This window comes from Alosa pseudoharengus, unplaced genomic scaffold (assembly GCF_046254945.1).
Source record: "Alosa pseudoharengus isolate Yale_2024_CS ecotype anadromous, Long Island Sound unplaced genomic scaffold, YU_APseudo_1.1 YU_APseudo_1.1_scf_2, whole genome shotgun sequence".
NCBI lineage: Eukaryota > Metazoa > Chordata > Actinopteri > Clupeiformes > Clupeidae > Alosa > Alosa pseudoharengus.
This window is the reverse complement of record NW_027468663.1, coordinates 30,360,250-30,386,763: the sequence shown is the minus strand read 5'-3', so window position 1 is coordinate 30,386,763 and position 26,514 is coordinate 30,360,250. Positions and strand designations below refer to the sequence as shown.

The 26,514-nt window shown below is 40.3% G+C and overlaps 1 protein-coding gene and 2 long non-coding RNA genes across 20 annotated transcripts; 2 read left to right on the top strand and 1 right to left on the bottom strand.

The window, feature by feature from the left end:
• LOC143134249 (C-C chemokine receptor type 3-like) lies at positions 1-22,021 on the top strand. 9 transcript variants are annotated; one of them, XR_012988617.1, is made up of 8 exons: positions 1-93; positions 183-1,278; positions 2,518-2,590; positions 3,106-3,171; positions 6,405-6,521; positions 6,972-7,022; positions 7,578-7,649; positions 8,385-8,596. XR_012988617.1 is itself a non-coding variant. In XM_076294459.1 (3 exons), exons 2-3 carry the CDS (start codon positions 203-205, stop codon positions 20,804-20,806), a joined length of 1,071 nt encoding a protein of 356 aa, XP_076150574.1. In that variant the 5' UTR covers positions 1-93; positions 183-202; the 3' UTR covers positions 20,807-22,021. The 9 variants fall into 9 exon arrangements, 1 of the variants encoding a protein (XP_076150574.1); XR_012988615.1 differs by lacking the exon at positions 7,578-7,649 and having other exon boundaries at positions 1-89; XR_012988614.1 differs by lacking the exon at positions 7,578-7,649.
• Positions 13,117-20,656, bottom strand: LOC143134250 (uncharacterized). 8 transcript variants are annotated; one of them, XR_012988625.1, is made up of 8 exons: positions 19,841-20,507; positions 19,210-19,282; positions 18,615-18,680; positions 15,906-16,868; positions 15,416-15,541; positions 14,428-14,938; positions 14,212-14,335; positions 13,117-14,096 (listed from the first exon to the last, which is right to left on the bottom strand). It is a non-coding gene; the product is annotated as an uncharacterized LOC143134250 (long non-coding RNA). The 8 variants fall into 8 exon arrangements; XR_012988623.1 differs by having other exon boundaries at positions 15,425-15,541; XR_012988626.1 differs by lacking the exons at positions 15,416-15,541; positions 15,906-16,868 and adding an exon at positions 20,515-20,656 and having other exon boundaries at positions 19,841-19,946.
• Positions 22,022-22,668: 647 nt separating the features above from the next.
• On the top strand, positions 22,669-25,873 carry LOC143135207 (uncharacterized). Of its 3 annotated transcripts, none has more exons than XR_012988856.1 (9): positions 22,669-23,095; positions 23,319-23,468; positions 23,614-23,996; positions 24,114-24,206; positions 24,300-24,411; positions 24,493-24,716; positions 24,807-24,978; positions 25,113-25,240; positions 25,367-25,873. It is a non-coding gene; the product is annotated as an uncharacterized LOC143135207 (long non-coding RNA). The 3 variants fall into 3 exon arrangements; XR_012988855.1 differs by having other exon boundaries at positions 23,590-23,996; XR_012988857.1 differs by lacking the exon at positions 23,319-23,468 and having other exon boundaries at positions 23,590-23,996.
• Positions 25,874-26,514: the final 641 nt, after the last annotated feature.

The window sequence follows — 26,514 nt, the reverse complement described above, 5'->3', positions numbered from 1 at the left end:
TCCTCAGAGACACCAGAACTGAAAGAGACAGCACAGAGTGCACACACCATTGTGCCGCAGAGTCTGATTGTCATTGTCATCGTCATTGCGTAGGTACAGTACAAACAAAATACTTTATTTTGTAAAATAAAAATCAACATAGTCTTTCAGTGTGTCAACCAATATTATTTATTTTTCAAAAGTTTACAGCTTTAAAACCACCATGGCTTTGGATCAGTTGGAAGAGGACTACTGGTACTTTATGAACCTTAACTCAAGTATAGAAAATGAGACCTATATTACAAATGGAGTGGTGCGTTATTGTCCGAAGGCTGATGTTGTGAACTTTGGTGCCAAGTACCTCCCGCCGTTCTTCTACATCAACTTCATCATCAGCGTGCTGGGGAACAGCCTGGTCCTCTACATCATCTACAAGTATGAGAAGCTCAGCACCGTCACCAACATCTTCCTGCTCAATCTGGTCATCTCAGACCTGCTGTTTGCCTGCTGCCTCCCCTTCAACGCCGTCTACCACGCCTCGGAGTGGATCTTCGGCCGGGCCATGTGCAAGTTGGTGGCCAGCCTGTTCTCTATTGGATTCTACAGCTCCATCCTCTTCCTCACGCTCATGACCTTTGACCGCTACCTGGCCGTGGTGCACGCCATCACCGCAGCAAAGCAGAGACGGAAGGCTTACGCCATCAGCTCCTCCGTGGTGGTGTGGGTGGTGAGTTTGGCATCTAGCGTGAAAGAGATGATCCTGCACGATACACTCACAGACAAGGAGAATGGCGTAATGTGTGAAAACCTTGTTTATGACCACGACACACTGACCAGGTGGCAGCTGTTTGGCTACTACCAACAGTTCTTTGTCTTCTTCCTGATCCCTGTATCAATTGTGCTGTACTGCTACATGCGTATCACTATGAGGGTCCTCTCCACGCGCATGAGAGAGAAGTGCAGAGCGGTGAAGCTGATCTTTGTCATCGTGCTCACCTTCTTCATCTGCTGGACCCCCTACAACATCGTCATCCTCCTGAAGGCGCTGGAGCAATCTTTCAGCAGCACAGGGTGTCCATCAGATACCCTCGACTACGCTCACTTTATCACACGTAACCTGGCTTTCCTCTACTGCTGCATCAGTCCTCTCTTCTCAACCCGATCACACTCGCCATGCGTATGATTCCGGACGCAAACCTGTGCACGCCAATGCGTACAGTAATGTACGCAATTGTCAATAATTCGCACATGCGCGATAGCCTGAAATAGGCTTCCTCGAGCTTGCAATGGTTTTCACAGGTAGGCTACAGTAAGCTAGCTTAAATCCGTTCATTTGCTCGTGTTTGCTATTGTTTCTGTTTCAAAATGTGTGTTTAAACTGCTACCCTATTTTAGTTGGATAACATGACCTATCACGCACATCTGTAGGATATTTAATATTTATTGGCGATAGTGTTTTGTTTTTTTAATTGGTATAAGCGAGCGTGCCTTTAATAGGCTACGAGCGAGCCTAATTTTAATAATAATAGCCTGGTAAAGCTGTAATATTTTAATTTGAGCCTTGTTAAACATCCGCGATATATTTAGTAGTTTGTTTGAGATTTGTGGACTGTTTGGAAGGTGACTGCTATAAAGTTCTCGGACATACTTTTTTAAAAAAGTGGCGAAAGTCCAGTTCAAATCGGAGAAATTTTCCATCACGTCCTATATTGATGTCATTAGTTTGCGACATAATTGTTCACTCCTCGGCTGCCGCAGCCCAGATGGATGCATAGGGATGGATGTTGTGGTCAGCCTTGGTAAATTGGTACAAAAGTATGTCTTTTTTCGTGGTCAGTTAAACTCCTGTTCTGCCTTGTTCGCTTCCAAGTTTTGCAAGTATAAGAAAACAAGGATCACGTCAATAGGCCTAGGTTTTAAGACAACAGCTGGCAGCAGTCTGCCTGCCCCGTGTCTTACCATGCCGCCGGTGATGTAAGTAAGCAATGTCCCGTTTAATGTCAATATAACTTACTGTTCACCTTGATAGTTGGCTATTGGGTAATGTTTCCATTTTCTTTTCTAGTGTACTTTGATAAGAAAACGAAACATTTTCAATGATGGAATGGATCATTCTATACACATCGATGTTACATGCACGCAATGAAAAAGCTAATAAGCTAGCGCTGGCAATGGCAATAGGCAAACTTCATCAAAATGGACAGTTCAAAACAAACGTTGAATCTTATCATTCTCTGTTGCAGTACCTTAGAAGAGATGGATATTATAACAATATTGCAGTATTACTACAATATTTTCTTCAAATAAATCAACTGGCCGATACAATACTGCACTGAGGTAGCCATCTAGTCATGAGTTTGTGGTTATAGCTGTTGAGATGCCCAGCTGTTATGGGGAAACAAAAATAACATGGCACCAAAGAATTGTCTTGTTTACAGGGCAATCCATGTATTAGTGAACACATGATGATTTCCTGTGGCCCAGTGGTCAGATAAATAAATGAATGAATTATTGAAAAAAATATTCTTCCCCTTTCAGAAAGAAGCTGTTCTGATGTGTTTTCCTTTCCACCCCAAATCCCTATCCCACATAATTTGACCAGTGGTCCTTGGTATGTCCATCTTGCATTTGCATTGAACACATTCATATTTTTTATTTTCTTTCTCTCAAAATGTATTGCTCGGCATTCTTCGGACATTCGACTCTGGCAGTGATTGTAAGTTGGAAGAGGTTAGCAATGTAAGGAAGGGTATAGTACATATGATTTAATCTGGAGTGTTCAGTAGTATATATTATTTTAACCTGAGTGTCCAGTGTTCAGAAATCAGTCTTAGAATTAATATATAAGACTACTATAGAAATACTATAGCGTCTAGAATATTATAGAGGTATTACAACATCACAGAATTATGTTATGTTCCGCTTGTGTTGTCCTGCTGTGGCTGTCTATTGTTGTTGTTGTTGTTGTTGTTCTGTGGTGTATGTGTTGTTGTGTGTGCAATTGTTGTGTGTATTTTTGGTGGGCTGATGGTTGTTGTTGACTGTTTTTGAAAAAAGAACACTAACTGTAGGCATAATTGCTCTTGGATGGGGATTTAAAGCAAGGTTCCTATTGATCTCCTTCAGATAATGTGGCCTCTTCATTTTCAACTGGGAAGGACCTGCATGGACTTGAGAATACAGAGCCAATCGGTATGTACAGTATTAGACACACACACACACTCACTCACTCACTCACTCACTCACTCACTCACTCACACACACGCACTCTCTCAGAGGAATCAACGCTGTTACACCTATCCTGTAGATGTCAATTAATATGAATTAAGACATGTCACACCTTCCTATTTACTATGGTACATCATATTCAGAAAATACATAGTTTTCATGGCTGCAACTGCTTTGCCTTTGTGTTGGAGCTCAAAACATCAAATGCCCCATTCATTCGCCAATATACAAAATAGAAAAATAATTTTTTTGCAGACACAATGCTTTGCGTTACAGCTAGAGGGATGAAACTTTGCACACTCCATGTGGGTCATGTGCAGAAGGTCTGACTTGAATTTCAGTTCGTAGCTCCATGCTACCACCCAAAACTCCACCTCTGAAGTGGGAGTGGTCAACTTTTTTAAAGTTTTTCCTTCACAGTTTTTTTTGTTAGTGTCTCAGAGATCGATCCCACCTTTGGAGCAGTTGTCAGGGGCCTCAAGGCGGTGCCGTTCGTCTTGGTCCCATCCCTCTAGCACCTAGCGTTACCGCGCCAAAAGAGAGAAACCTTGTACGTTTCGAACAGTTTATCTCCTTCCGGGAATAATCCACCGACTCCAAACTGAGCCTGGCTTGTTTGTGATGTCCCGTTGTTCAACATATTCTGATTTCATACTTATCAGACCAACAAAAGTGAGTTTTTTTGGCTAAAAATGTAAAAATGGCTAAACGTTAGCAATTCCACTGCTTTGTTATTTTGCATAGCAACCACCATATGTACCCTAGCAACACCGAAGCAACCACCTTAATTACCCTAGCAACACCCTAGCAACCATCTTAATTACCATAGGAACCGCTTGAATAATGTCAAGCTAGCAACCACTATAGCAACCAAGATGCTTACCCTAACAACCACCATAGCAACCATGTTATTTTGCATAGCAACCACCATATCTACCCTAGCAACACCATAGCAACCATTCAAATTACCCTAGCAACAACCTAGCAACCACCATAATATGACCATAGTAACCACCATAGCAATGCCATTACTGACCTGACCAACATATGTGTGTTTTTTGGCTAAAAATTGAAAAATGGCTTAATGTTAAATAGTCAAAAAAATTTTTTTTGCAGACACAATGCTTTGCGTTACAGCTAGAGGGATGAAACTTTGCACACTCCATGCGGGTCATGTGCAGAAGGTCTGACTTGAATTTCAGCCTCGTAGCTCCATGCTACCACCCAAAACTCCACCTCTGAAATGGGAGTGGTCAACTTTTTTTATTTTTTTCCTTCACAGTTTTTTTTTGGGTGTCTCAGAGATCCCACCTTTGGAGCAGTTGTCAGGGGCCTCAAGGCTGTGCCGTGCCTCTTGGTCCCATCCCTCTAGCACCTAGCGTTACCGTGCCAGAAGAGGTAAACCTTGTACGTTTCGAACCGTTTATCTCCTAACGGGAATAATCCACCGACTCCAAACTGAGCCTGGCTTGTTTGTGATGTCCCGTTGTTCAACATATTCTGATTTCATACTTATCGGACCAACATAAGTGAGTTTTTTTTTGGCTAAAAATGTAAAAATGGCTAAACGTTAGCAATTCCACTTCTTTGTTATTTTGCATAGCAACCACCATATGTACCCTAGCAACACCCAAGCAACCACCTTAATTACCCTAGCAACACCCTAGCAACCATCTTAATTACCCTAGCAACCACTTGAATAATGTCAAGCTAGCAACCACCATAGCAACCAACATGCTTACCCTAACAACCACCATAGCAACCATGTTATTTTGCATAGCAACCACCATATCTACCCTAGCAACACCATAGCAACCATTCAAATTACCCTAGCAACAACCTAGCAACCACCATAATATGACCATAGTAACCACCATAGCAATGCCATTACTGACCTGACCAACATATGTGTGTTTTTTGGCTAAAAATTGAAAAATGGCTTAATGTTAAAGGAACACGCCACCCAAAATCAGTAGTAATATATGTTCTTACCTTAACTTTCACGAGTTGAGTCATACCTCTCCCGCGCCGGTAAGTGCACTCAAACGCTCTGTCGCGCGGCGCGAATGTGTTAGCATGTTGCTATGCTAGCGGGCTCTGCCGTGGCCGTAGAGAGAGGAACATAGCAGTAATCAAACACCTCCACATTATTAATATTATTAACACCTAATTGTAGATCCTATCCACCACAGAGTTTAGAATCCATGCTGGATCGACCCTCAGCCTCTCCCTCTCCTCTGAGCGAGAGAGAGGCACACACACTAGAGATGCGCTGATGGGCTATTATTTCAACCATAACTGCATTGCAAAACTTATCATCCATCAGCACCAAAGTTTGTTGCATTAGATCAGTCTTTCTAGAACAGGCAAGGGCTTTCTAGCCTCACGTCAGCAGCGCTGCATCACCCATATAGGCTAGCCTACATTAAAACAACGGATGGTGGGCGGGTGCGGTTTTGAAAATTGGTCAACAAACTTTGGTGCTGATGGATGATAAGTTTTGCTATGCAGTTATGGTTGAAATAATAGCCCATCAGCGCATCTCTAGTGTGTGTGCCTCTCTCTCGCTCAGAGGGGAGGGAGAGGCTGAGGGTCGATCCAGCATGGATTCTAAACTCTGTGGTGGATAGGATCTACAATTAGGTGTTAATAATATTACCACGCTAGGTCGAAGTACTCCCAAGTGCTATTGCGCCACACATTGTAGTTCTCCTGTTTATTCGCTTGGAAAATCGCCACGTTTCATGTTGTGTGACGTACACATTTTTATCAACTACTCGTGCAACTGTATTTAAGTAGGGAAAATGTGGAGGTGTTTGATTACTGCTATGTTCCTCTCTCTACGGCCACGGCAGAGCCCGCTAGCATAGCAACATGCTAACACATTCGTGCCGCGCGACAGAGCGTTTGAGTGCACCTACCGGCGCGGGAGAGGTATGACTCAACTCGTGAAAGTTAAGGTAAGAACATATATTACTACTGATTTTGGGTGGCGTGTTCCTTTAAATAGTCAAAAAATAATTTTTTGCAGACACAATGCTTTGCGTTACAGCTAGAGGGATGAAACTTTGCACACTCCATGCGGGTCATGTGCACAAGGTCTGACTTGAATTTCAGCCTCGTAGCTCCATGCTACCACCCAAAACTCCACCTCTGAAATGGGAGTGGTCAACTTTTTTTATGTTTTTCCTTCACAGTTTTTTTTGTGGGTGTCTCAGAGATCCCACCTTTGGAGCAGTTGTCAGGGGCCTCAAGGCTGTGCCGTGCCTCTTGGTCCCATCCCTCTACCACCTAGCGTTACCGTGCCAGAAGAGGTAAATCGTGTACGTTTCGAACCGTTTATCTCCTTCCAGGAATAATCCACCGACTCCAAACTGAGCCTGGCTTGTTTGTGATGTCCCGTTGTTCAACATATTCTGATTTCATACTTATCGGATCAACATAAGTGAGTTTTTTGGCTAAAAATGTAAAAATGGCTAAACGTTAGCAATTCCACTGCTTTGTTATTTGGTATTGCAACCACCATATGTACCCTAGCAACACCCAAGCAACCACCTTAATTACCCTAGCAACATCCTAGCAACCATCTTAATTACCCTAGCAACCACTTGAATAATGTCAAGCTAGCAACCACCATACCAACCAACATGCTTACCCTAACAACCACCATAGCAACCATGTTATTTTGCATAGCAACCACCATATCTACCCTAGCAACACCACCAGCATATATTTTCTAACAGTTTTACCTTTACATCCTGCAGAAGTTCAAGAGGGATCTCTCGTATGCAGTGCTGCTCCTTTGCCTCATCAAGGTGAGACATGTCTAACCTACAGTATATTCCACCCTTATGTTTGCTTAATCTCATTCTGGCATATGGTTTTATTAAGCACTAAAAACTACCTGCACTCGTCACGTCACTCTGAACAGTGATCTCATCCTGGCATATGGTTTTATTAATCACACAGAAGGGAGGAATATAACATTATAGCTTAAATCACATCTCCACACTACAGGCGTTCAAAAAATATATAATTTAGGCTATCTACGGTAGGTACGGTTATGGTAGGTATGGTTATGGATATGGTTTGCATGGCTGAAACTGCTTTGCCTTTGAGTTGGAGCTCAAAACGTATCATATGTGTACCTCGTTCGCCAATATGCAAAATAGAGCCATGTATAGATTTATGTCCTCCAAAGTTTGCAGGAAAGTGGGACATGTCCTATTGTATGTTAAATCACACCTACAACTGATCGATCGTATGATATGCAAAAGTCTGCAGGAAAGTAGGTCAGGCTTTCAGAATATATACAGTGGGACATGTCTCAATTCATGTTAAATGTTAAATCATTTTCTTCATAATTAAAGGTTTGAAGAGACAGAGGACGGTGGTGCAAAAGAGAAGGAGGGCCAGCCGGGCCTCGTGGAGTTCAATCAGTGGCAGGTTTTTTTTAGCCTGACAGTGTAGCTGTAATGTTAAAGTTGGTGACTTTGGAGAGCTAGACGGTAAAGATGTGCACCCGCTAATATTGGGTACAGTGAAGAAAGAAAGGGAGGGAGGCTGCTTTTAAAAGAGAGGTAAAGTATAATTTTTTTACGGGTGCGAAATCACGATAAATGACCGGCAAAACCCTACTGCTGAACAAACTAGCCATGAAGATGAACAATTTTTCAGCATGTTCTAGTTGGAATATAGTAGGCTAGAAGCTAATGTAATAGTGTTATTTGATGCGATATCCCGTGATATTTTAGAGGAGGCTGCGCTTCCCCTGTAGTCTTAGAGCAATCGCCTCTAGATTAGATCTATCGAAGATGACATTCAATGGAAGAACAATTATTTTAGTATGGTCACAATCTGGCCCTGAGTTTTGATACAAATTATATTGACATGGCAACACAAACCTAATTGATAATGGATTTTAAGGGGGGGGGGGGGGGTTAACCCTAGATTACGGTTCATTTAGGGCCAAAGTATCTTGAGGCCTTTTGGACCAATGACAGGAAGGCTGAGCTGCTGAACATATATACTCTATATATACACTAATAGGGGTGTGTCAAGTGGTATGTATAAATGAAAGTGGTGTTAAGGTTTGTTTTTGTGTCAATCCTTTCTTGAAGTTCAGAAAAGGAACCTTAACATTTGTTTTTAATGACACTGAGCGTACTGTCTTACAGATGCTTTGGGGGGTGAGAGGCCGTACGTTGACCCTGATATCAGTGGCACACATTGCCGGATGGCAATTGGCCGTCTGATAAAAGAACATGGTATGACAGTACCAGCTGCAGCTGCAGCTGTGTCAGTGGCAGGAGCAGCACCAACAGCAGCACAAACACCATCAGCACCACAAACACCCAATGCAATAACAATAAAGGCATTCATTCATTTACTCATTAGTCATTTTAGTTTGTATTACTACAGTCATTATTATTGTTGTAATCTCACATGTACTATGGCTACCATAATTAAAATTAGATAGATACATAGATAATGTGTCTTAATAGGCCTACAGTGAAAATACATTATATGTAGCCAACTGTTCCAGCAATTCAATTCAATTTCAATTCAAAAAACTTTATTTATCCCCGAGGGGCAATTTTTCTATGCAGTCATAGTGACATATAAGACATAACACAACATATAAGACATAACACAACATATAAGACAGGACAGACAAAGAAAGAATAGGACAGACAGGAGTGTAGGGGGGGGGGGGGGGTAGTCCCAGGAGATGGAATTGGAGGGGGCTTGGATTCAAGTTCAAAAGGCGAATAGCCTCAAAAGTAAAGGTGGCCTTCCTCCTGTTAGTCCTAGCCAGAGGACAGCGCAGACGCCTGCCAGAGGGCAGCCATTCAAAAACCCTGTGTAGGACATGGGTAGAGTCTTCTAGGATGCAGTAGGCTTTCCTTAATGTTGCCTTGTCGTGCAGTGATGTCAGAGACTGAAGAGGGTGGCCAATGATTTTAGAACATGTGTTCACAATGCTCTGGAGGTGTTTCTTATTTTTGACTGAGAGGGAGGGAAACCAGCACATGGATGAAAAGGTCAGTATACTTTCAATAAAGAAGTGTAAAAAATGCTAAGAATCTTCCTGTTCACTCCAAAGGAGTAAAGCTTCCTCAAGAAATACTGCCTCTGTTGAAATTTTTTCATACTCACCTCTGTATTAGAGTCAAAACGCAGTTTGTCATCAATGATAGTGCCCAGATATTTGTATTCATGTACAACTTCCACTGGTTCCCCATGGATTGTAGTTGCAGTCCTGCTCCCTCCACGCATAGTGAAGTCAATAAACATCTCCTTGGTCTTTGTAACATTTAGCTCCAAAAATGAGCTATCACACCATTCCACAAACTCACTGAGGACAGGCCCGTGATCTTGGACAGAACCATGTAGCAGGGAAAGGAGAACAGTATCGTCAGCAAACTTCACTAGGTGACGATCAGCATGGCGGCTTCTACAGTCATCTGTGTACAAGATGAAAAGTAGTGGTGAGAGGACACAACCTTGGGGTGAGCCAGTGGATGTGTATCTGATGTCAGAGAACCTCTTGTTGACCAGCACCGTCTGTGTTCTTTGGGTCAGAAAGTCTGTAATCCACAGAATTAGCTGATGATCCAGGTTGAAATAGTCCATACGTTTTTTAGCCAGCATGTGAGGTTGAATGGTGTTAAAGGCAGATGAGAAATCTGCAAATAGGAGCCGGGCAAAAGAATTTGGGCTTTACATGTTCATGGCATTCAAGCAAGGAGGAAGATGCATGGGGTGATATTGGACATGCATATCCACTCCTAGGCTTATTCTCCTATACTCCCCCTGTAGCCTAGTAGCCAGCATTACATTTTACATTTAAATCTCTCACTTTGGCCTATGGGACACTGACTGGATCTGCTCCTTGTTATTTCAATTCAATGATCAAGATGTACTTCCCCAACCGCCATGCTGTCTTCTGATTACCATTTGTTCTGTCGACTAGGCCTACTCTCATGAACGCTAAATTCAAGACTTCCTCAGTGGTTCCATGTGGGTGCAATACGTTGCACACTGCTCTCTGTTCCTGTGATAGTTTACAGTGTTTTTAAAAGGCGTCTAAAGGCACATTTGTTCAACATGCACTTAGTCCATTAAGCAGTAAAGCACTATAACTTGTTATTTATCATTGATTGAATGGGCATTTGTTTATTAGCCTATTGCCTAGCCTATTGCTATTGTCCTAATTACAGTCTGACCAACATCTTCATTTGTTACCTGTTCAATTTAAGTGTTATATTGTTATCTATTTATGTTGCTTTGAACAGCAAAGATTAGGATAACGAGCCTCCTTATTCTTCAGCCAAGCAGGTAGGCCTACGGGGCGTTGCCTAGCAACAAGGGTCAGAAGTACACGTTTTTCGATATTTTGTGGAATTATACTTATTTTCATTGAATGCCAATGTCGTGAGTCATGTACCAACTTGCTTTAACTATTTCTATACATATTATACCCAGCAAAAGTCGTCTGTGCCAGTGTTTTGCATCCTAACAATATTTTGTTTATGTTTTAATACAAAACCGTTTTAATGAACTACAAATTCGGCGCCATTGTTATAAAGCAGCGTTGAAATGAACGCTACACGTCATGGGGCACGTAGTCTAATTACAGAAATAGCTATAATTTCAAAATTACAAAAATATTTTTATACATAACATGAGAAACATGCTTGAATTATTAAGATGTATCACCTGCTTGACTATAAAGTCAAAAGCTTGCAACATTTGTAATATGTTAAAATAAATGTAATTTTCCCATTTTTGCACATGAGATACACAAATGACAGAAACATTATTTATAATACATATCTTAAGTAATAAGCATACCAAATTTCAGATAAATCTGACCAGTGGTTCCACAATTCTGGCAACTCACAATATTACATTTTTACACCTTTGAGGGGCGCTACTGAGGTAACCGGGGTACCTGGGGCATTAAAAATTCTTGGAGATGCTTCCCTGCATCCGGATGAACAACATATGCTATTTTATTTCACCCTCTGAATATTTTTATTTTTCCTCAACTGGGCAAAATATGACCATGCATAGCCTACATTTGGATGAGCATGACATGATGAGAACGTAAAGCAATAGTTTCAACTTTGGCAAAAAACATTTCACATGGGCTTAAAGGCAGAGGAAGCTTTTGAGGGTTTGGGATGGCATCATCAACCCAACTTGGTGTGCATCCAAAACTGTCAGAAAATGCAGCTGAATGGCTGTGTGGATGGTACCTTGCAGGGCTGCCGCGTAGGTCAAAACTGACCAGCAGGGTGATGTCATGCAAATCATGTTTATTTCATATCAAAACACTTGCATATATCAGATAAAAGCACAATATAGATGTTATAGGTGCTTGGTTTGATCCATGAACTTTTGTGCATCCAAAACTGTCAGAAAATGCAGCCGAATGGCTGTGTGGATGGTACTTTGCAGGGCTGTCGCGTAGGTCAAAACTGACCAGCAGGGTGATGTCATGCAAATCATGTTTATTTCATATCAAAACACTTGCATATATCAGATAAAAGCACAATATCGATGTTATGAGGTGCTTGGTTTGATCGATCCATGAACTTTTGTGCATCCAAAACTGTCAGAAAATGCAGCCGAATGCTGTGTGGATGGTACTTTGCAGGGCTGTCGCGTAGGTCAAAACTGACCAGCAGGGTGATGTCATGCAAATCATGTTTATTTCATATCAAAACACTTGCATTTATCAGATAAAAGCACAATATAGATGTTATGAGGTGCTTGGTTTGATCCATGAACTTTTGTGCATCCAAAACTGTCAGAAAATGCAGCCGAATGGCTGTGTGGATGGTACTTTGCAGGGCTGTCGCGTAGGTCAAAACTGACCAGCAGGGTGATGTCATGCAAATCATGTTTATTTCATATCAAAACACTTGCATATATCAGATAAAAGCACAATATCGATGTTATGAGGTGCTTGGTTTGATCCATGAACTTTTGTGCATTCAAAACTGTCAGAAAATGCAGCCGAATGGCTGTGTGGATGGTACTTTGCAGGGCTGTCGCGTAGGTCAAAACTGACCAGCAGGGTGATGTCATGCAAATCATGTTTATTTCATATCAAAACACTTGCATTTATCAGATAAAAGCACAATATAGATGTTATGAGGTGCTTGGTTTGATCCATGAACTTTTGTGCATCCAAAACTGTCAGAAAATGCAGCCGAATGGCTGTGTGGATGGTACTTTGCAGGGCTGTCGCGTAGGTCAAAACTGACCAGCAGGGTGATGTCATGCAAATCATGTTTATTTCATATCAAAACACTTGCATATATCAGATAAAAGCACAATATCGATGTTATGAGGTGCTTGGTTTGTGCATCCAAAACTGTCAGAAAATGCAGCCGAATGGCTGTGTGGTGTGGATGGTACTTTGTGGATGTCGCATTTGAACCGTTTGCCCCGTGTTATCCCTGGTATATATATATTAGTGATGGGCAAATGAAACTTTGGTGAACCACTAAACCACAGCAGTGTGAAGCTAGCAACACTAATGAAAAAATCCAATATGGCTGCCACATGTAGATTTTTCAACATAAAAGTCCTTACCCAAACCAGTATATGTAACCAAAAATATTGGTTTGCTAAGGACTTTTATGTTGAAAAATGTATGTGTGGCTGCCATCTTCTTGCTTTTCAGCTAGTATCGCTAGGTTCACACTGCTGTGGTTCAGTGGTTCACCAAAGCTTCATTTGCCCATCACTAATATATATGAGCAAAGTGTGACAATAGAATTCTAACTATTGGTAGTGCAGCTGCTGGTGGTGGTGCTACTGCTGCTTATTATTATATTTCTTTTACAGCATATAATAGATATTTTTGTGTAAAGTCAAAGAAAAGATGGCAGGTGGGAAAAATACACTTTATTATACACAAGAAGGCAACACAGAACATTAATTACAGATTAATTACAGTGAATTTGTCATTTTTATTTGGTAAGGCACAACCACTTCTGGGGAACTATGTACCGGTATGTACTTCTCTCTGTACCTTCTTTGTCAAGGGGTACAGGTGTTTGTACTGGTCTGAGATGGTGTCATAACTTTTACTTTTTACTATAAAAAAAAAATCTTGTATGAGCTTTATCTTCATATTGTGATGACTACCATATCTTGCTTTAACATAATCAATAATGATATTATAGCAACTATTTAGTGTGCTAAATTTTTGTGTTTGTTTTGTCAGCCACTGTTTGATCTCTTGATTACTACCACTACGCCTCCCACTATGTAGAGCTGTGACAATTGATGAATCAATTGATCATAAATTAACAATCATAAATTAACAATGAAATTAATCATTAGTTGCAGCCCAGCTTTGATCGACCAGCCCGTGCTTTGATCCACCAGAGAAAATCACCTGCTGAAGTGCTAAGACGTGGGCCAGATGTGATGTTGATTTGTTGATATGGATAAATGTCATAATCATGAAACAACTGAGCATAATTGCTGTGATGGTTTGTGCTGGTGGTGCCGCTTCTGCTGCTCCTGCTGCAGCTACTGCTACTGCTGCTGCTGGTGCCGCTCCTGATGATGCTGCCGCTCCTCATGGGGGAGGGGGGTGGGGGGTGAGAGCCGCTCCTGATGCTGCTGCTGGGGTGGGGGGATGAGAGGCGCTGTGCCCCAGCGTACTTACTTCACAGTTTGTTGAGCCCGTACCCTAGAGTGGTACCAAACATACAGCCGTAAATGCTGCAGGAAGTGCTGCCTTGTCATGTACGGCAAATGGTGCTTCAGCCGTTTCAACCGTGCATTAAATTGCTCAGCCTGCTGGGTGTTTATGCCTGACAGCTGAGGATAGCTGTCAGCATTATAGCCAACACTGCAACCTGCACACACACAAACAATTGAAGAAAATATAGTATCGTTGTCTTGCATTGACAAGAACAAGTGAACAACAAGTGTAATGCATTGCAGTAAATTGTGTTGCAGAACATTGCTCACCTTTGTGATTCCTCCAGTGCAACCGGTCTATGAGGAACCAGCTGCTCTGGAAGAAAGCTGGATCGCCTGTTAAGGCTGAAGCTGTGCAGCCTGCATGCATTGTCATAAATGATAACATCCGGTGCTGAAACCCATATAAAGAATGTAGACAGAAATCAATAGTTGCAGAAAATTTGTCGAAATTGGTACTACCAAAAACATGAAGGAAGTTTTTACCGGTCAGCCATTTGGTCTTCAATGCGGTAAATGGCAAGTCAACGGACTCTGGAGACTCCATTACCGCATGATGTGGCCCTCCTCAGCCATATTCCTCAAAAGGGGCAAAATAAATGGGGCCTCCTTCTCTGCAACCACCAGAAGTTGAGCCCATTCATCTTGCCCAGTTAGACCTTCCCCATACCTCTTCAGGGCCTCCCTGAGGTGTGGGGACTTGATCAGAATTCGATCACTATGACTATTCGAATGAAAAGCAAAATTGATGACTGTCATTTATTTTGTATAATTATATTTGTATAATATAATCTTGACATATGTCATACTATGACTGATGTTCATTTGTAAATACATATCAGAAAAGTTGAAGGATTGCATACATATACAGTACAATGTTAAAAAATACTTATCTTCCTTCTTTCCCTTGGTCTTTCCCTTGGTCCTGAGTGGGCGGTGTAGCCTGGGGCTGCTTGGCAAACCGGCGATGATAACCAAGCCATCCATCACCACAGCCCTGCAAGGAGCACATATCTGTTGTTATATGTTCAGTTGTGTTCAATTGTAATGCTGCTACTAGTATAGCTACTACTACTACTAATAATAATAATAATAATAGCAATAGTGATGATGATGATGATGATGATCATGGTGATGACAATCCAACCTTGGATTAGGCCCGCATTGAGGACAACAAAAGCCCTCAACCACTTGGATGTCCACCAATTTAAGGAACGACAGCCATGCCCACCGAAACCTCTTGTACGTGATTATCTCCTCCACCCCATAGTAAAATAGCAAAGCAGTGGAATTGCTAACGTTTAGCCATTTTTAGCCAAAAAAACTCACTTATGTTAGCCAAAAAAACTCACTTATGTTGGTCCGATAAGTATGAAATCAGAATATGTTGAACAACGGGACATCACAAACAAGCCAGGCTCAGTTTGGAGTCAGTGGATTATTCCCAGAAGGAGATAAACAGTTTGAAACGTACAAGGTTTACCTCTTCTGGCACGGTAACGCTAGGTGCTAGAGGGATGGGACCAAGAGGCACGGCACAGCCTTGAGGCCCCTGACAACTGCTCCAAAGGTGGGATCTCTGAGACACCCACAAAAAAAACTGTGAAGGAAAAACATAAAAAAAGTTGACCACTCCCACTTCAGAGGTGGAGTTGTGGGTGGTAGCATGGAGCTACAAGGCTGAAATTCAAGTCAGACCTTTAGCACATGACCCACATGGAGCGTGCAAAGTTTCATCTCTCTAGCTGTAACGCAAAGCATTGTGCTGGCAAAAACACCTTTTTTGGCGATTTAACATTTAGCCATTTTTACATTTTTAGCCAAAAACCTCACTTATGTTGGTCCGATAAGTATGAAATCAGATTATGTTGAACAACGGGACATCACAAACAAGCCAGGCTCAGTTTGGAGTCAGTGGATTATTCCCAGAAGGAGATAAACGGTTTGAAACGTACAAGGTTTACCTCTTCTGGCACGGTAACGCTAGGTGCTAGAGGGATGGGACCAAGAGGCACAGCACAGCCTTGAGACCCCTGACAACTGCTCCAAAGGTGGGATCTCTGAGACACTCACAAAAAAAACTGTGAAGGAAAAACTTTCAAAAAGTTGACCACTCCCACTTCAGAGGTGGAGTTGTGGGTGGTAGCATGGAGCTACAAGGCTGAAATTCAAGTCAGACCTTCTGCACATGACCCACATGGAGTGTGCAAAGTTTCATCCCTCTAGCTGTAACGCAAAGCATTGTGTCTGCAAAAAAATATTTTTTTAATATTTAACATTTAGCCATTTATCATTTTTTAGCCAAAAAACACACATATGTTGGTCAGGTCAGTATTGGCGTTGCTATGGTGGTTACTATGGTCATATTATGGTGGTTGCTAGGTTGTTGCTAGGGTAATTTGAATGGTTGCTATGGTGTTGCTAGGGTAAATATGGTGGTTGCTATGCAAAATAACATGATTGCTATGGTGGTTGTTAGGGTAAGCATGTTGGTTGCTATGGTGGTTGCTAGCTTGACATTATTCAAGTGGTTGCTAGGGTAATTAAGATGGTTGCTAGGGTGTTGCTAGGGTAATTAAGGTGGTTGCTTCGGTGTTGCTAGGGTACATATGGTGGTTGCTATGCAAAATAACAAAGCAGTGGAATTGCTAACGTTTAGCCATTTTTACATTTTTAGCCAAAAAAACTCACTTATGTTGGTCCGATAAGTATGAAATCAGAATATGTTGAACAACGGGACATCACAAACAAGCCAGGCTCAGTTTTGAGTTGGTGGATTATTCCCGGAAGGAGATAAATGGTTCGAAACGTACAAGGTTTACCTCTTCTGGCACGGTAACGCTAGGTGCTAGAGGGATGGGACCAAGAGGCACGGGCCCCTGACAACTGCTCCAAAGGTGGGATCTCTGAGACACCCACAAAAAAAACTGTGAAGGAAAAACATAAAAAAAGTTGACCACTCCCATTTCAGAGGTGGAGTTTTGGGTGGTAGCATGGAGCTACGAGGCTGAAATTCAAGTCAGACCTTCTGCACATGACCCACATGGAGTGTGCAAAGTTTCATCCCTCTAGCTGTAACGCAAAGCATTGTGTCTGCAAAAAAATTTTTTTTTGATATTTAACATTTAGCCATTTATCATTTTTTAGCCAAAAAACACACATATGTTGGTCAGGTCAGTATTGGCGTTGCTATGGTGGTTACTATGGTCATATTATGGTGGTTGCTAGGTTGTTGCTAGGGTAATTTGAATGGTTGCTATGGTGTTGCTAGGGTAGATATGGTGGTTGCTATGCAAAATAACATGGTTGCTATGGTGGTTGTTAGGGTAAGCATCTTGGTTGCTATGGTGGTTGCTAGCTTGACATTATTCAAGTGGTTGCTATGGTAATTAAGATGGTTGCTAGGGTGTTGCTAGGGTAATTAAGGTGGTTGCTTGGGTGTTGCTAGGGTACATATGGTGGTTGCTATGCAAAATAACAAAGCAGTGGAATTGCTAACGTTTAGCCATTTTTACATTTTTAGCCAAAAAAACTCACTTATGTTGGTCCGATAAGTATGAAATCAGAATATGTTGAACAACGGGACATCACAAACAAGCCAGGCTCAGTTTGGAGTCGGTGGATTATTCCCGGAAGGAGATAAACTGTTCGAAACTGTTTGAAACGTACAAGGTTTCTCTCTTCTGGCGCGGTAACGCTAGGTGCTAGAGGGATGGGACCAAGACGAACGGCACCGCCTTGAGGCCCCTGACAACTGCTCCAAAGGTGGGATCTCTGAGACACTCACAAAAAAAACTGTGAAGGAAAAACTTTAATAAAGTTGACCACTCCCACTTCAGAGGTGGAGTTTTGGGTGGTAGCATGGAGCTACGAGGCTGAAATTCAAGTCAGACCTTCTGCACACGACCCACATTGCATTGTGTCTGCAAATTTTTGTTTTTTGACTATTTAACATTTAACCATTTTTCAATTTTTTTAAAAAAAACACACTGTTGGTCAGGTCAGTAATGGCGTTGCTATGGTGGTTACTATGGTCATATTATGGTGGTTGCTAAGTTGTTGCTAGGGTAATTTGAATGGTTGCTATGGTGTTGCTAGGGTAGATATGGTGGTTGCTATGCAAAATAACATGGTTGCTATGGTGGTTGTTAGGGTAAGCATGTTGGTTGCTATGGTGGTTGCTAGCTTGAAGGTGGGCCATGTGTTAATGTATGTTAACTCACATGTATAAGTGACAGGCTTTCAGAAAATATATGGTTTGCATGGCTGAAACTGCTTTGCCTTTATATTGGAGCTAAAAAAAAAAAAAGCCTGTCACTTGTACATGTGAGTTAACATACATTAGCACATGGTCCACCTTCCTGCAAACTTTGGAGGACATAAATGTATACATGGCTCTATTTTGTATATTGGCGAATGAATGGGGCATATGATGTTTTGAGCTCCAACACAAAGGCAAAGCAGTTGCAGCCATGAAAACTATGTATTTTCTGAATATGATGTACCATAGTAAATAGGAAGGTGTGACATGTCTTAATTCATATTAATTGACATCTACAGGATAGGTGTAACAGCGTTGATTCCTCCGAGAGAGTGCGTGTGTGTGTGTGAGTGAGTGAGTGAGTGAGTGAGTGAGTGAGTGAGTGAGTGTGTGTGTCTAATACTGTACATACCGATTGGCTCTGTATTCTCAAGTCCATGCAGGTCCTTCCCAGTTGAAAATGAAGAGGCCACATTATCTGAAGGAGATCAATAGGAACCTTGCTTTAAATCCCCATCCAAGAGCAATTATGCCTACAGTTAGTGTTCTTTTTTCAAAAACAGTCAACAACAACCATCAGCCCACCAAAACAACACACAACAACAATTGCACACACAACAACACATACACCACAGAACAACAACAACAACAACAACAACAACAACAACAGACAGCCACAGCAGGACAACACAAGCGGAACATAACATAATTCTGTGATGTTGTAATACCTCTATAATATTCTATAGACGCTATAGTATTTCTATAGTAGTCTTATATATTAATTCTAAGACTGATTTCTGAACACTGGACACTCAGGTTAAAATAATATATACTACTGAACACTCCAGATTAAATCATATGTACTATACCCTTCCTTACATTGCTAACCTCTTCCAACTTACAATCACTGCCAGAGTCGAATGTCCGAAGAATGCCGAGCAATACATTTTGAGAGAAAGAAAATTAAAAATATGAATGTGTTCAATGCAAATGCAAGATGGACATACCAAGGACCACTGGTCAAATTATGTGGGATAGGGATTTGGGGTGGAAAGGAAAACACATCAGAACAGCTTCTTTCTGAAAGGGGAAGAATATTTTTTTCAATAATTCATTCATTTATTTATCTGACCACTGGGCCACAGGAAATCATCATGTGTTCACTAATACATGGATTGCCCTGTAAACAAGACAATTCTTTGGTGCAATGTTATTTTTGTTTCCCCATAACAGCTGGGCATCTCAACAGCTACAACCACAAACTCATGACTAGATGGCTACCTCAGTGCAGTATTGTATCGGCCAGTTGATTTATTTGAAGAAAATATTGTAGTAATACTGCAATATTGTTATAATATCCATCTCTTCTAAGTTACTGCAACAGAGAATTATAAGATTCAACGTTTGTTTTGAACTGTCCATTTTGATGAAGTTTGCCTATTGCCAGCGCTAGCTTATTAGCTTTTTCATTGCGTGCATGTAACATCGATGTGTATAGAATGATCCATTCCATCATTGAAAATGTATCGTTTTATTATCAAAGTACACTAGAAAAGAAAATGGAAACATTACCCAATAGCCAACTATCAACGTGAACAGTAAGTTATATTGACATTAAACGGGACATTGCTTACTTACATCACCGGAGGCATGGTAAGACACGGGGCAGGCAGACTGCTGCCAGCTGTTGTCTTAAAACCTAGGCCTATTGACGTGATCTCCTTGTTTTCTTATACTTGCAAAACTTGGAAGCGAACAAGGCAGAACAGGAGTTTAACTGACCACGAAAAAAGACATACTTTTGTACCAATTTACCAAGGCTGACCACAACATCCATCCCTATGCATCCATCTGGGCTGCGCAGCCGAGGAGTGAACAATTATGTCGCAAACTAATGACATCAATAGGACGTGATGGAAAATTTCTCCGATTTGAACTGGACTTTCGCCACTTTTTAAAAAAAGTATGTCCGAGAACTTTATAGCAGTCACCTTCCAAACAGTCCACAAATCTCAAACAAACTACTAAATATATCGCGGATGTTTAACAAGGCTCAAATTAAAATATTACAGCTTTACCAGGCTATTATTATTAAAATTAGGCTCGCTCGTAGCCTATTAAAGGCACGCTCGCTTATACCAATTAAAAAAACAAAACACTATCGCCAATAAATATTAAATATCCTACAGATGTGCGTGATAGGTCATGTTATCCAACTAAAATAGGGTAGCAGTTTAAACACACATTTTGAAACAGAAACAATAGCAAACACGAGCAAATGAACGGATTTAAGCTAGCTTACTGTAGCCTACCTGTGAAAACCATTGCAAGCTCGAGGAAGCCTATTTCAGGCTATCGCGCATGTGCGAATTATTGACAATTGCGTACATTACTGTACGCATTGGCGTGCACAGGTTTGCGTCCGGAATCATACGCATGGCGAGTGTGATCGGGTTGCTCTTCTACACTTTTGTGGGGAAGAAGTTTCAGGATCACTTCAGGAAAATGCTGGCCAGACACTTCCCAGGCCTGAAGATCACCGTCTGGGAGAGCCGGAGCAGCAGGACAACTTCACACAAGAGTCCGTACACAACTGATTACTAAAGACAAGGGTCTGCACTCGCCTGAGAACAGAGCAGAATTTCTCAATAGAGTGCACAGGATGCAAATGTGATGACGGGTAATGAAAGGGTAATGTCTTTGAAAGGCTGGTTCTCCATTTGCGCTATGAACTGACAGAATTTAGTCATTTGAAAAAAAAGTAATTCAGTATTTCAGTCATTTAGTCATTATTTTTTACTTTTTTTGCCAGATGTAATGAACTCCCTACATCTTGAAGTAATAGTTAGCTTGCTTTGCATAAAGTACCATAGATATTGGATGAATAAATTTAATATATTCACTGGCTTTGTATTTTAACATGATTTTTTCCTTGTTCAAACTATTTGTTTTATTTTGCACACTTTGAATGGTGGAGGGCCATGGCTTAAGTAGTGTGACTATGACTTGAAGAGTGTCTCTTTATCATTATGGCTTAAATAAGCATTCTTTGTTTTTAGTGTTATATGAAAATCCCAAATCAGACAAATGATGAGTATTTAAAAGAATATCTTTGATTTCTTTAAATGTGAAATGAAGAAAATCAGAAAAAGAATTAAATGACTAAAGACTCTAGGGAAAATTAGGACTTCCGTGGTTATTTCCTCTCATATGGTGACAGCAGAAAACACACAATTACCATCAGATTGAGAAAACATTAACAATAACATGTAGAAGTGAAGCATTAGACTGATTTTGCAAAATTTCTTCAGCTACAGTATGAGTTGCAGCTGCAGTTCACATGGTATTAATATGGTTTTGTTTCTTTTAACTTGCATAAAACACTGTCCAGAGGCTTATACACAATGCGGCTAAACACTGGAAATTACTGTATGCTTTATATTCATTGACAATAATACCTAGGTTTGCTAACTTACACTTCTGTCTTTTCTTTCATTCAAAACATAAACGTAGAATCTCTGAAAGTAGTCATAATTATTTTATTCATGGGTTTCCTATTCATACGCACACACAGTGTCCTGTTGTAGACACAGAAAAGAGGTGACAGGAGCCATCTATTGGCCAGTAGTGGTGACTGCAACTGATCTGAAGCTAACCACTGAACAGACAGCTGAAGACTCTGTTTTTTTCCTTTGAGTGGAAAAGTGAGTTCATTTGAGTGGTTCTGAAATACAAGATCAGTTGATAGTCATAATTTATGTTTAAAGGGGGAAGTAAAGGCTACATGTGTGCTATATTGTAACAGACAGGGGCACAGGAGATATTTGGTGTTGCTTTAAGAACATTCCCTATGGACAGTTTGTTAGATTAAGAAGAATATGTATGAAAAGGATCATGAGATTAAAATACACGAAATGTCCCAACGCTTCAAACAAAGAGGGTATGATGAAACACTAATTGATCAAGCAGTTGAAAAAGCCTACAAAAGAGACAGAACTTCACTACTAAGCCCGACACCTAAACACAACGAAAGTAGAGTGACTTTTGTGTCTGAATATTCTACAGCATCAAAGCAGGTTAAACAAATAGTCAACAGACATTGGAAACTTTTAGAATGTGACCCCAGTTTAAAGCATTTATCGTCACTGAAACCTCGCTTCTGTTTTAAAAGAGGAAAGAATATTAAGGATATGGTGGTTAGCTCTACATACATGGAAATACCAAAGGTGAATTGGCTTGCTCAACAAGTATATGGAAATTATAGATGTGGGAAATGTGCACATTGTTCCCATACTTTCAACACAAAAACATTTAGTCACCCACACTCAGGCAAGAAATACCAAATAAAAGAATTTATTAACTGTCTGTCAACACATGTAGTATACATGCTGAAATGCCCGTGTGGACAAATATACATTGGACAAACCAAACGTAATTTAAAACTTTATCAACCGTCTCTGCTTTACTGTTAGCATACTATTGGTCTCATAGTTAATGTTAGTGTTATAAAACGATAACTTAGTTCACTGATTGCATGATGGGTTCGTTTAACGTGGCTTAACCATTTTAACTGTTACTGTTTACAGAAACCAGAGCGAATTGAAATAGCTAATGAATGAGCTAGCTAGCTCACTTCACCCAATTTGCTGCGGAGTATAAATTATTCAACCAGCACGACTTTGCCTTCTGTAACCTTTGTAGTTACAGTGTACTCTATTTTGCATAGAAAAACGAATAGGTAACTCTCTTAGTTGAACTAGCTTAAATTATGATTTTTGATATATATTTTTACCTCTATCAACAGGTGCACAATGCTTTTGCGTGTTCAGTTCAGGGGAGAGCAAAAATATGTGAAGCTGTCTGAACCAACATTTGATGCTTTCTTGAAAGAAGGTGAGTAGGCTACATTAGATTAAAGCAATATCTCACTCTATTGCAAGAGTACAGCATTAACCTATTATATTACGAGAACTAGTTAACTTTGTCTTTAAACATTTTTGTGAATACATGAGGCTAACTTAAATAATTGTTATTTGACCTTTGGTTCTTGCAAGAAGGAAAAACATGGGGATCACCATCATTTAATTATTTCCCTTTTTCTTTTTTTTTGAACCAGTTTGCCTAAAATTCAACATACCAGAGAGCAGACAGCCAGACATTAAGGTGTATGACCAGTCTGACACAGAAGTTGACTCAGGGGTTTTTGAAGAAGTATTGAAGCAATCACCTGGAACCTTTCGTATCATTCTAGGCGATGAAGGACTTGGTACTCATTCAGACAATTTCGAAATGTGTTTATTTAGTTTAAAGGCTGGAATGAGAACATTTATCGTCTTAAAAATAACAGCCTCATGTAATATATTTCTATGTTTTATACAAATTAACAGCTGCCTCTCAATCATCATGCTTAGTAACATCTGATGACACCGTCGTTCAGAATTTCTCTCTGTGTGACCCTAATGAAGAAGCAGCCGCTGGTGAACAAAGCCATCCTAAAAGGCCATGCCGAATAAACTATAAGGTTAACTAAAACGGTAGGTAGTGGAAATTGCTGCTAAGTCCAGTCTGAATGTTGTATCATATCATGGGAAGTGTTTTTTAAATAACTATTTTCAGTGTTACATATGGTTTTAAAATGACTAAAATTGCATTTTATTCCACCTAAAGTTGATTGAAGAAATTCTAACATCAAAGCCTGGTGGTGAACTCATTATGCAAAAAACAAATCTTTGACAGATGCCACCAGAAGACAGATGATTAACATACTTGCTGCTGAGATGACAGAAACACATGGGTAAGCATTACATGTAGATGGGCTGAAAGAAACATTGTTATTATTTACAGTAACAGTAATGTAAATTGGGTTGTACAATATCAATTGAAAGATGTTATCTTTGAATTCATATGCTAGGACATCACCCCCCTAAAGTGTCGGAGTGACTTATGCCCAGGGGATAGTCGCCTTGTTTCCCTATCTGGAAGACCCATACTCACAACATGATATGTAAGTATAAGGGTCATTGCAACATTATGCACGTATTCACTCTCTGAACTGTTGTAGTACTCTTTTGTGTGTAATGTATTTATAATCACATAGGAGCATTACTACGATCCGAAGAGTGGTTCTGGATACCTTGCATGGCGATTAAAGACCTTACAAACAAAAACTGCAGAGGAAAGATGCGCTTCAGTCAGCAAATCGCCAAAAGGTATGTTTACTGATCAGTAACAATGATGTTGGTGATTTGTGGATTGTGCAGAAAGTCTTTGACATTGTATTTTGTCTTAAGTTGGTGGGCTAGGCCATGGTCGACAACCCTTCACCTTTGACAAAGTGCCATCTGATGAGGATGTGGAAGCAGCTATTAGTGTTTTGAGACACTCTGCTGATGAAGACACTGTCCATGAGATGATGAAAACGACCTTCATTTATCGGCAAGCAATGGTCAATGATGAAAACAAATCATCAGATGTCTTATTGGTCTTTCCACGATTTCTGGACACACCAGGACTGGTACGACATCTCAGTTCGCTGCATCACTAATATATCCAATGCAGCATCAGTTATCACTCATCACTCATGTCTATGTGTGTTGCATTGCAGGTGGAACAAGATTTCAGACTTCTGTTTGGTGAGACCACAGCCAACAAATTCTTAGAGAGGTGGCCAACCACTTTCAAAGCAAAAGTAATAAAGGAGAGCCATGGACTTGTACCCACCACAGAACTCTTGGACTTGATGCACAATGCTGAGTCAGCTGCGCAAGTTGAGAATGGTAAGAATCAAACCTTTTTACTTCATATTGTTGATTATGTAGGTCTGCAGTACACATTTTGGTAATTGTGCAAGTTGATAATTGAATACTATTATGGCATAATGTTAATCAGATGTTTCTTTACTTATTTGTAGGCTGGGACAGTGACATGTCTGCCATCTTGCTGCTGCTACATCTGCTACCACCATCTGCACAAGGTCGAAAGAGTCTGGGAAAGATGTCTGCATCTCAAGCTATAGATCAGCTCATCAGATTTCAAAAGGTATGCTTGGCAGTTGTTAAAATATATATTTCCTATCACTTCAATCTCATGCACAGTTTGAGGTGATCTGATTTATTGTTAGAGATTAGTTACTAAAACAATTCTGTTGAATTTATTTTGTTGTAGGTTGGAACCAGTGTGCAGCAGCATCTAGACAACATCACCCAAAGTACTCAGCCCTACCTTCTCGCCCAGGGATCCACACAGAGCAGCATTCACTCCTACTTCGTTGTGATTGACAAGCATGCGCTTCAATGCAAGGCAACAGGTTCAGTGGGAGCTTTTGACGAACTCTTTAAAGCCCATTATGTGTCTTTGGTATGTCGTACAGTTCTTCCTTGAGCAGCTTTTACACTTTTGTGCAAACAACTATCTATACCATTGATCTGGGGGAAACAAAGGAGACTCCAAGAGTTGTCAAGTTGCGTGCAAGAATTGTGCGTTAGTTGATGTTTCTTTGCAAGCACAAAAAAAAAATCGAAAGTGACCAAGGAAGTCCTTGTCTTTTCTTTGGTAAGCATTGTGTAGTATTTTATTTTTAAGTGTTATTATTTTTGTTTTTATAGACAAAGCAAGAGGGCAATGTGTTTGCAATGTGAATTCACATATTTACAATAAATGCTGGTGCTGTCATCTTGTGTTTTTGTTTTTCTCTTTTCATTAGATATTAGTTCATTATTGTAATTCAGTAACACCACATCATAAGATTTACATTAAAAATAACACTGTAGAGAAATTAAAAGTAAATATTATTACACTTTAAAGTGTGTTTTTTTTAAGTAAATTTGTAGTTAAATTAACTCTATAAAGTGTAATCACATTACTCTTAACAGTGTAATTCGACTACAGTGTTAAATATTTTTACACAGGTCATTGTTGATTTTTACACAATATTGAGTAGAATTAACTCTGAAAATCTTACACTGGCTACAGAGTAAATTTTACACTAGTTTAGGGTGGGACCAAATGTTATCTGACACAGAGTTAAATTCAACTCTTAAAGAGTAAAATTAACACTTCTGTTTTTACTGTGAAGATTTAAGTGTATTTCTGTGAAAATCTTTTGGCATTTGCACAATGCATATTTGCACACTGGTATTTATGATATATGAACCTGATGCACAAGATGTGTACTGATTGATATTGGATCATTATTGATATTGGAGTTACTGATGAAATGTGAACCTTGGATATGTTAGATATGAATATGGGGATGAGATGTTATCATGGGTCTAGAATTGGACTGTATATGGACATTGTTGCTTGTAATGTAT

Excerpts from the sequence above, each read along its gene's own strand:
- LOC143134249 (XM_076294459.1), top strand. The coding sequence starts at position 203 with ATGGCTTTGGATCAGTTGGAAGAGGACTACTGGTACTTTATGAACCTT. Across the intron at positions 1,126-20,658 it reads CTCTACTGCTGCATCAGTCC|GCTCTTCTACACTTTTGTGG; the intron begins TCTCTTCTCAAC and ends TGTGATCGGGTT.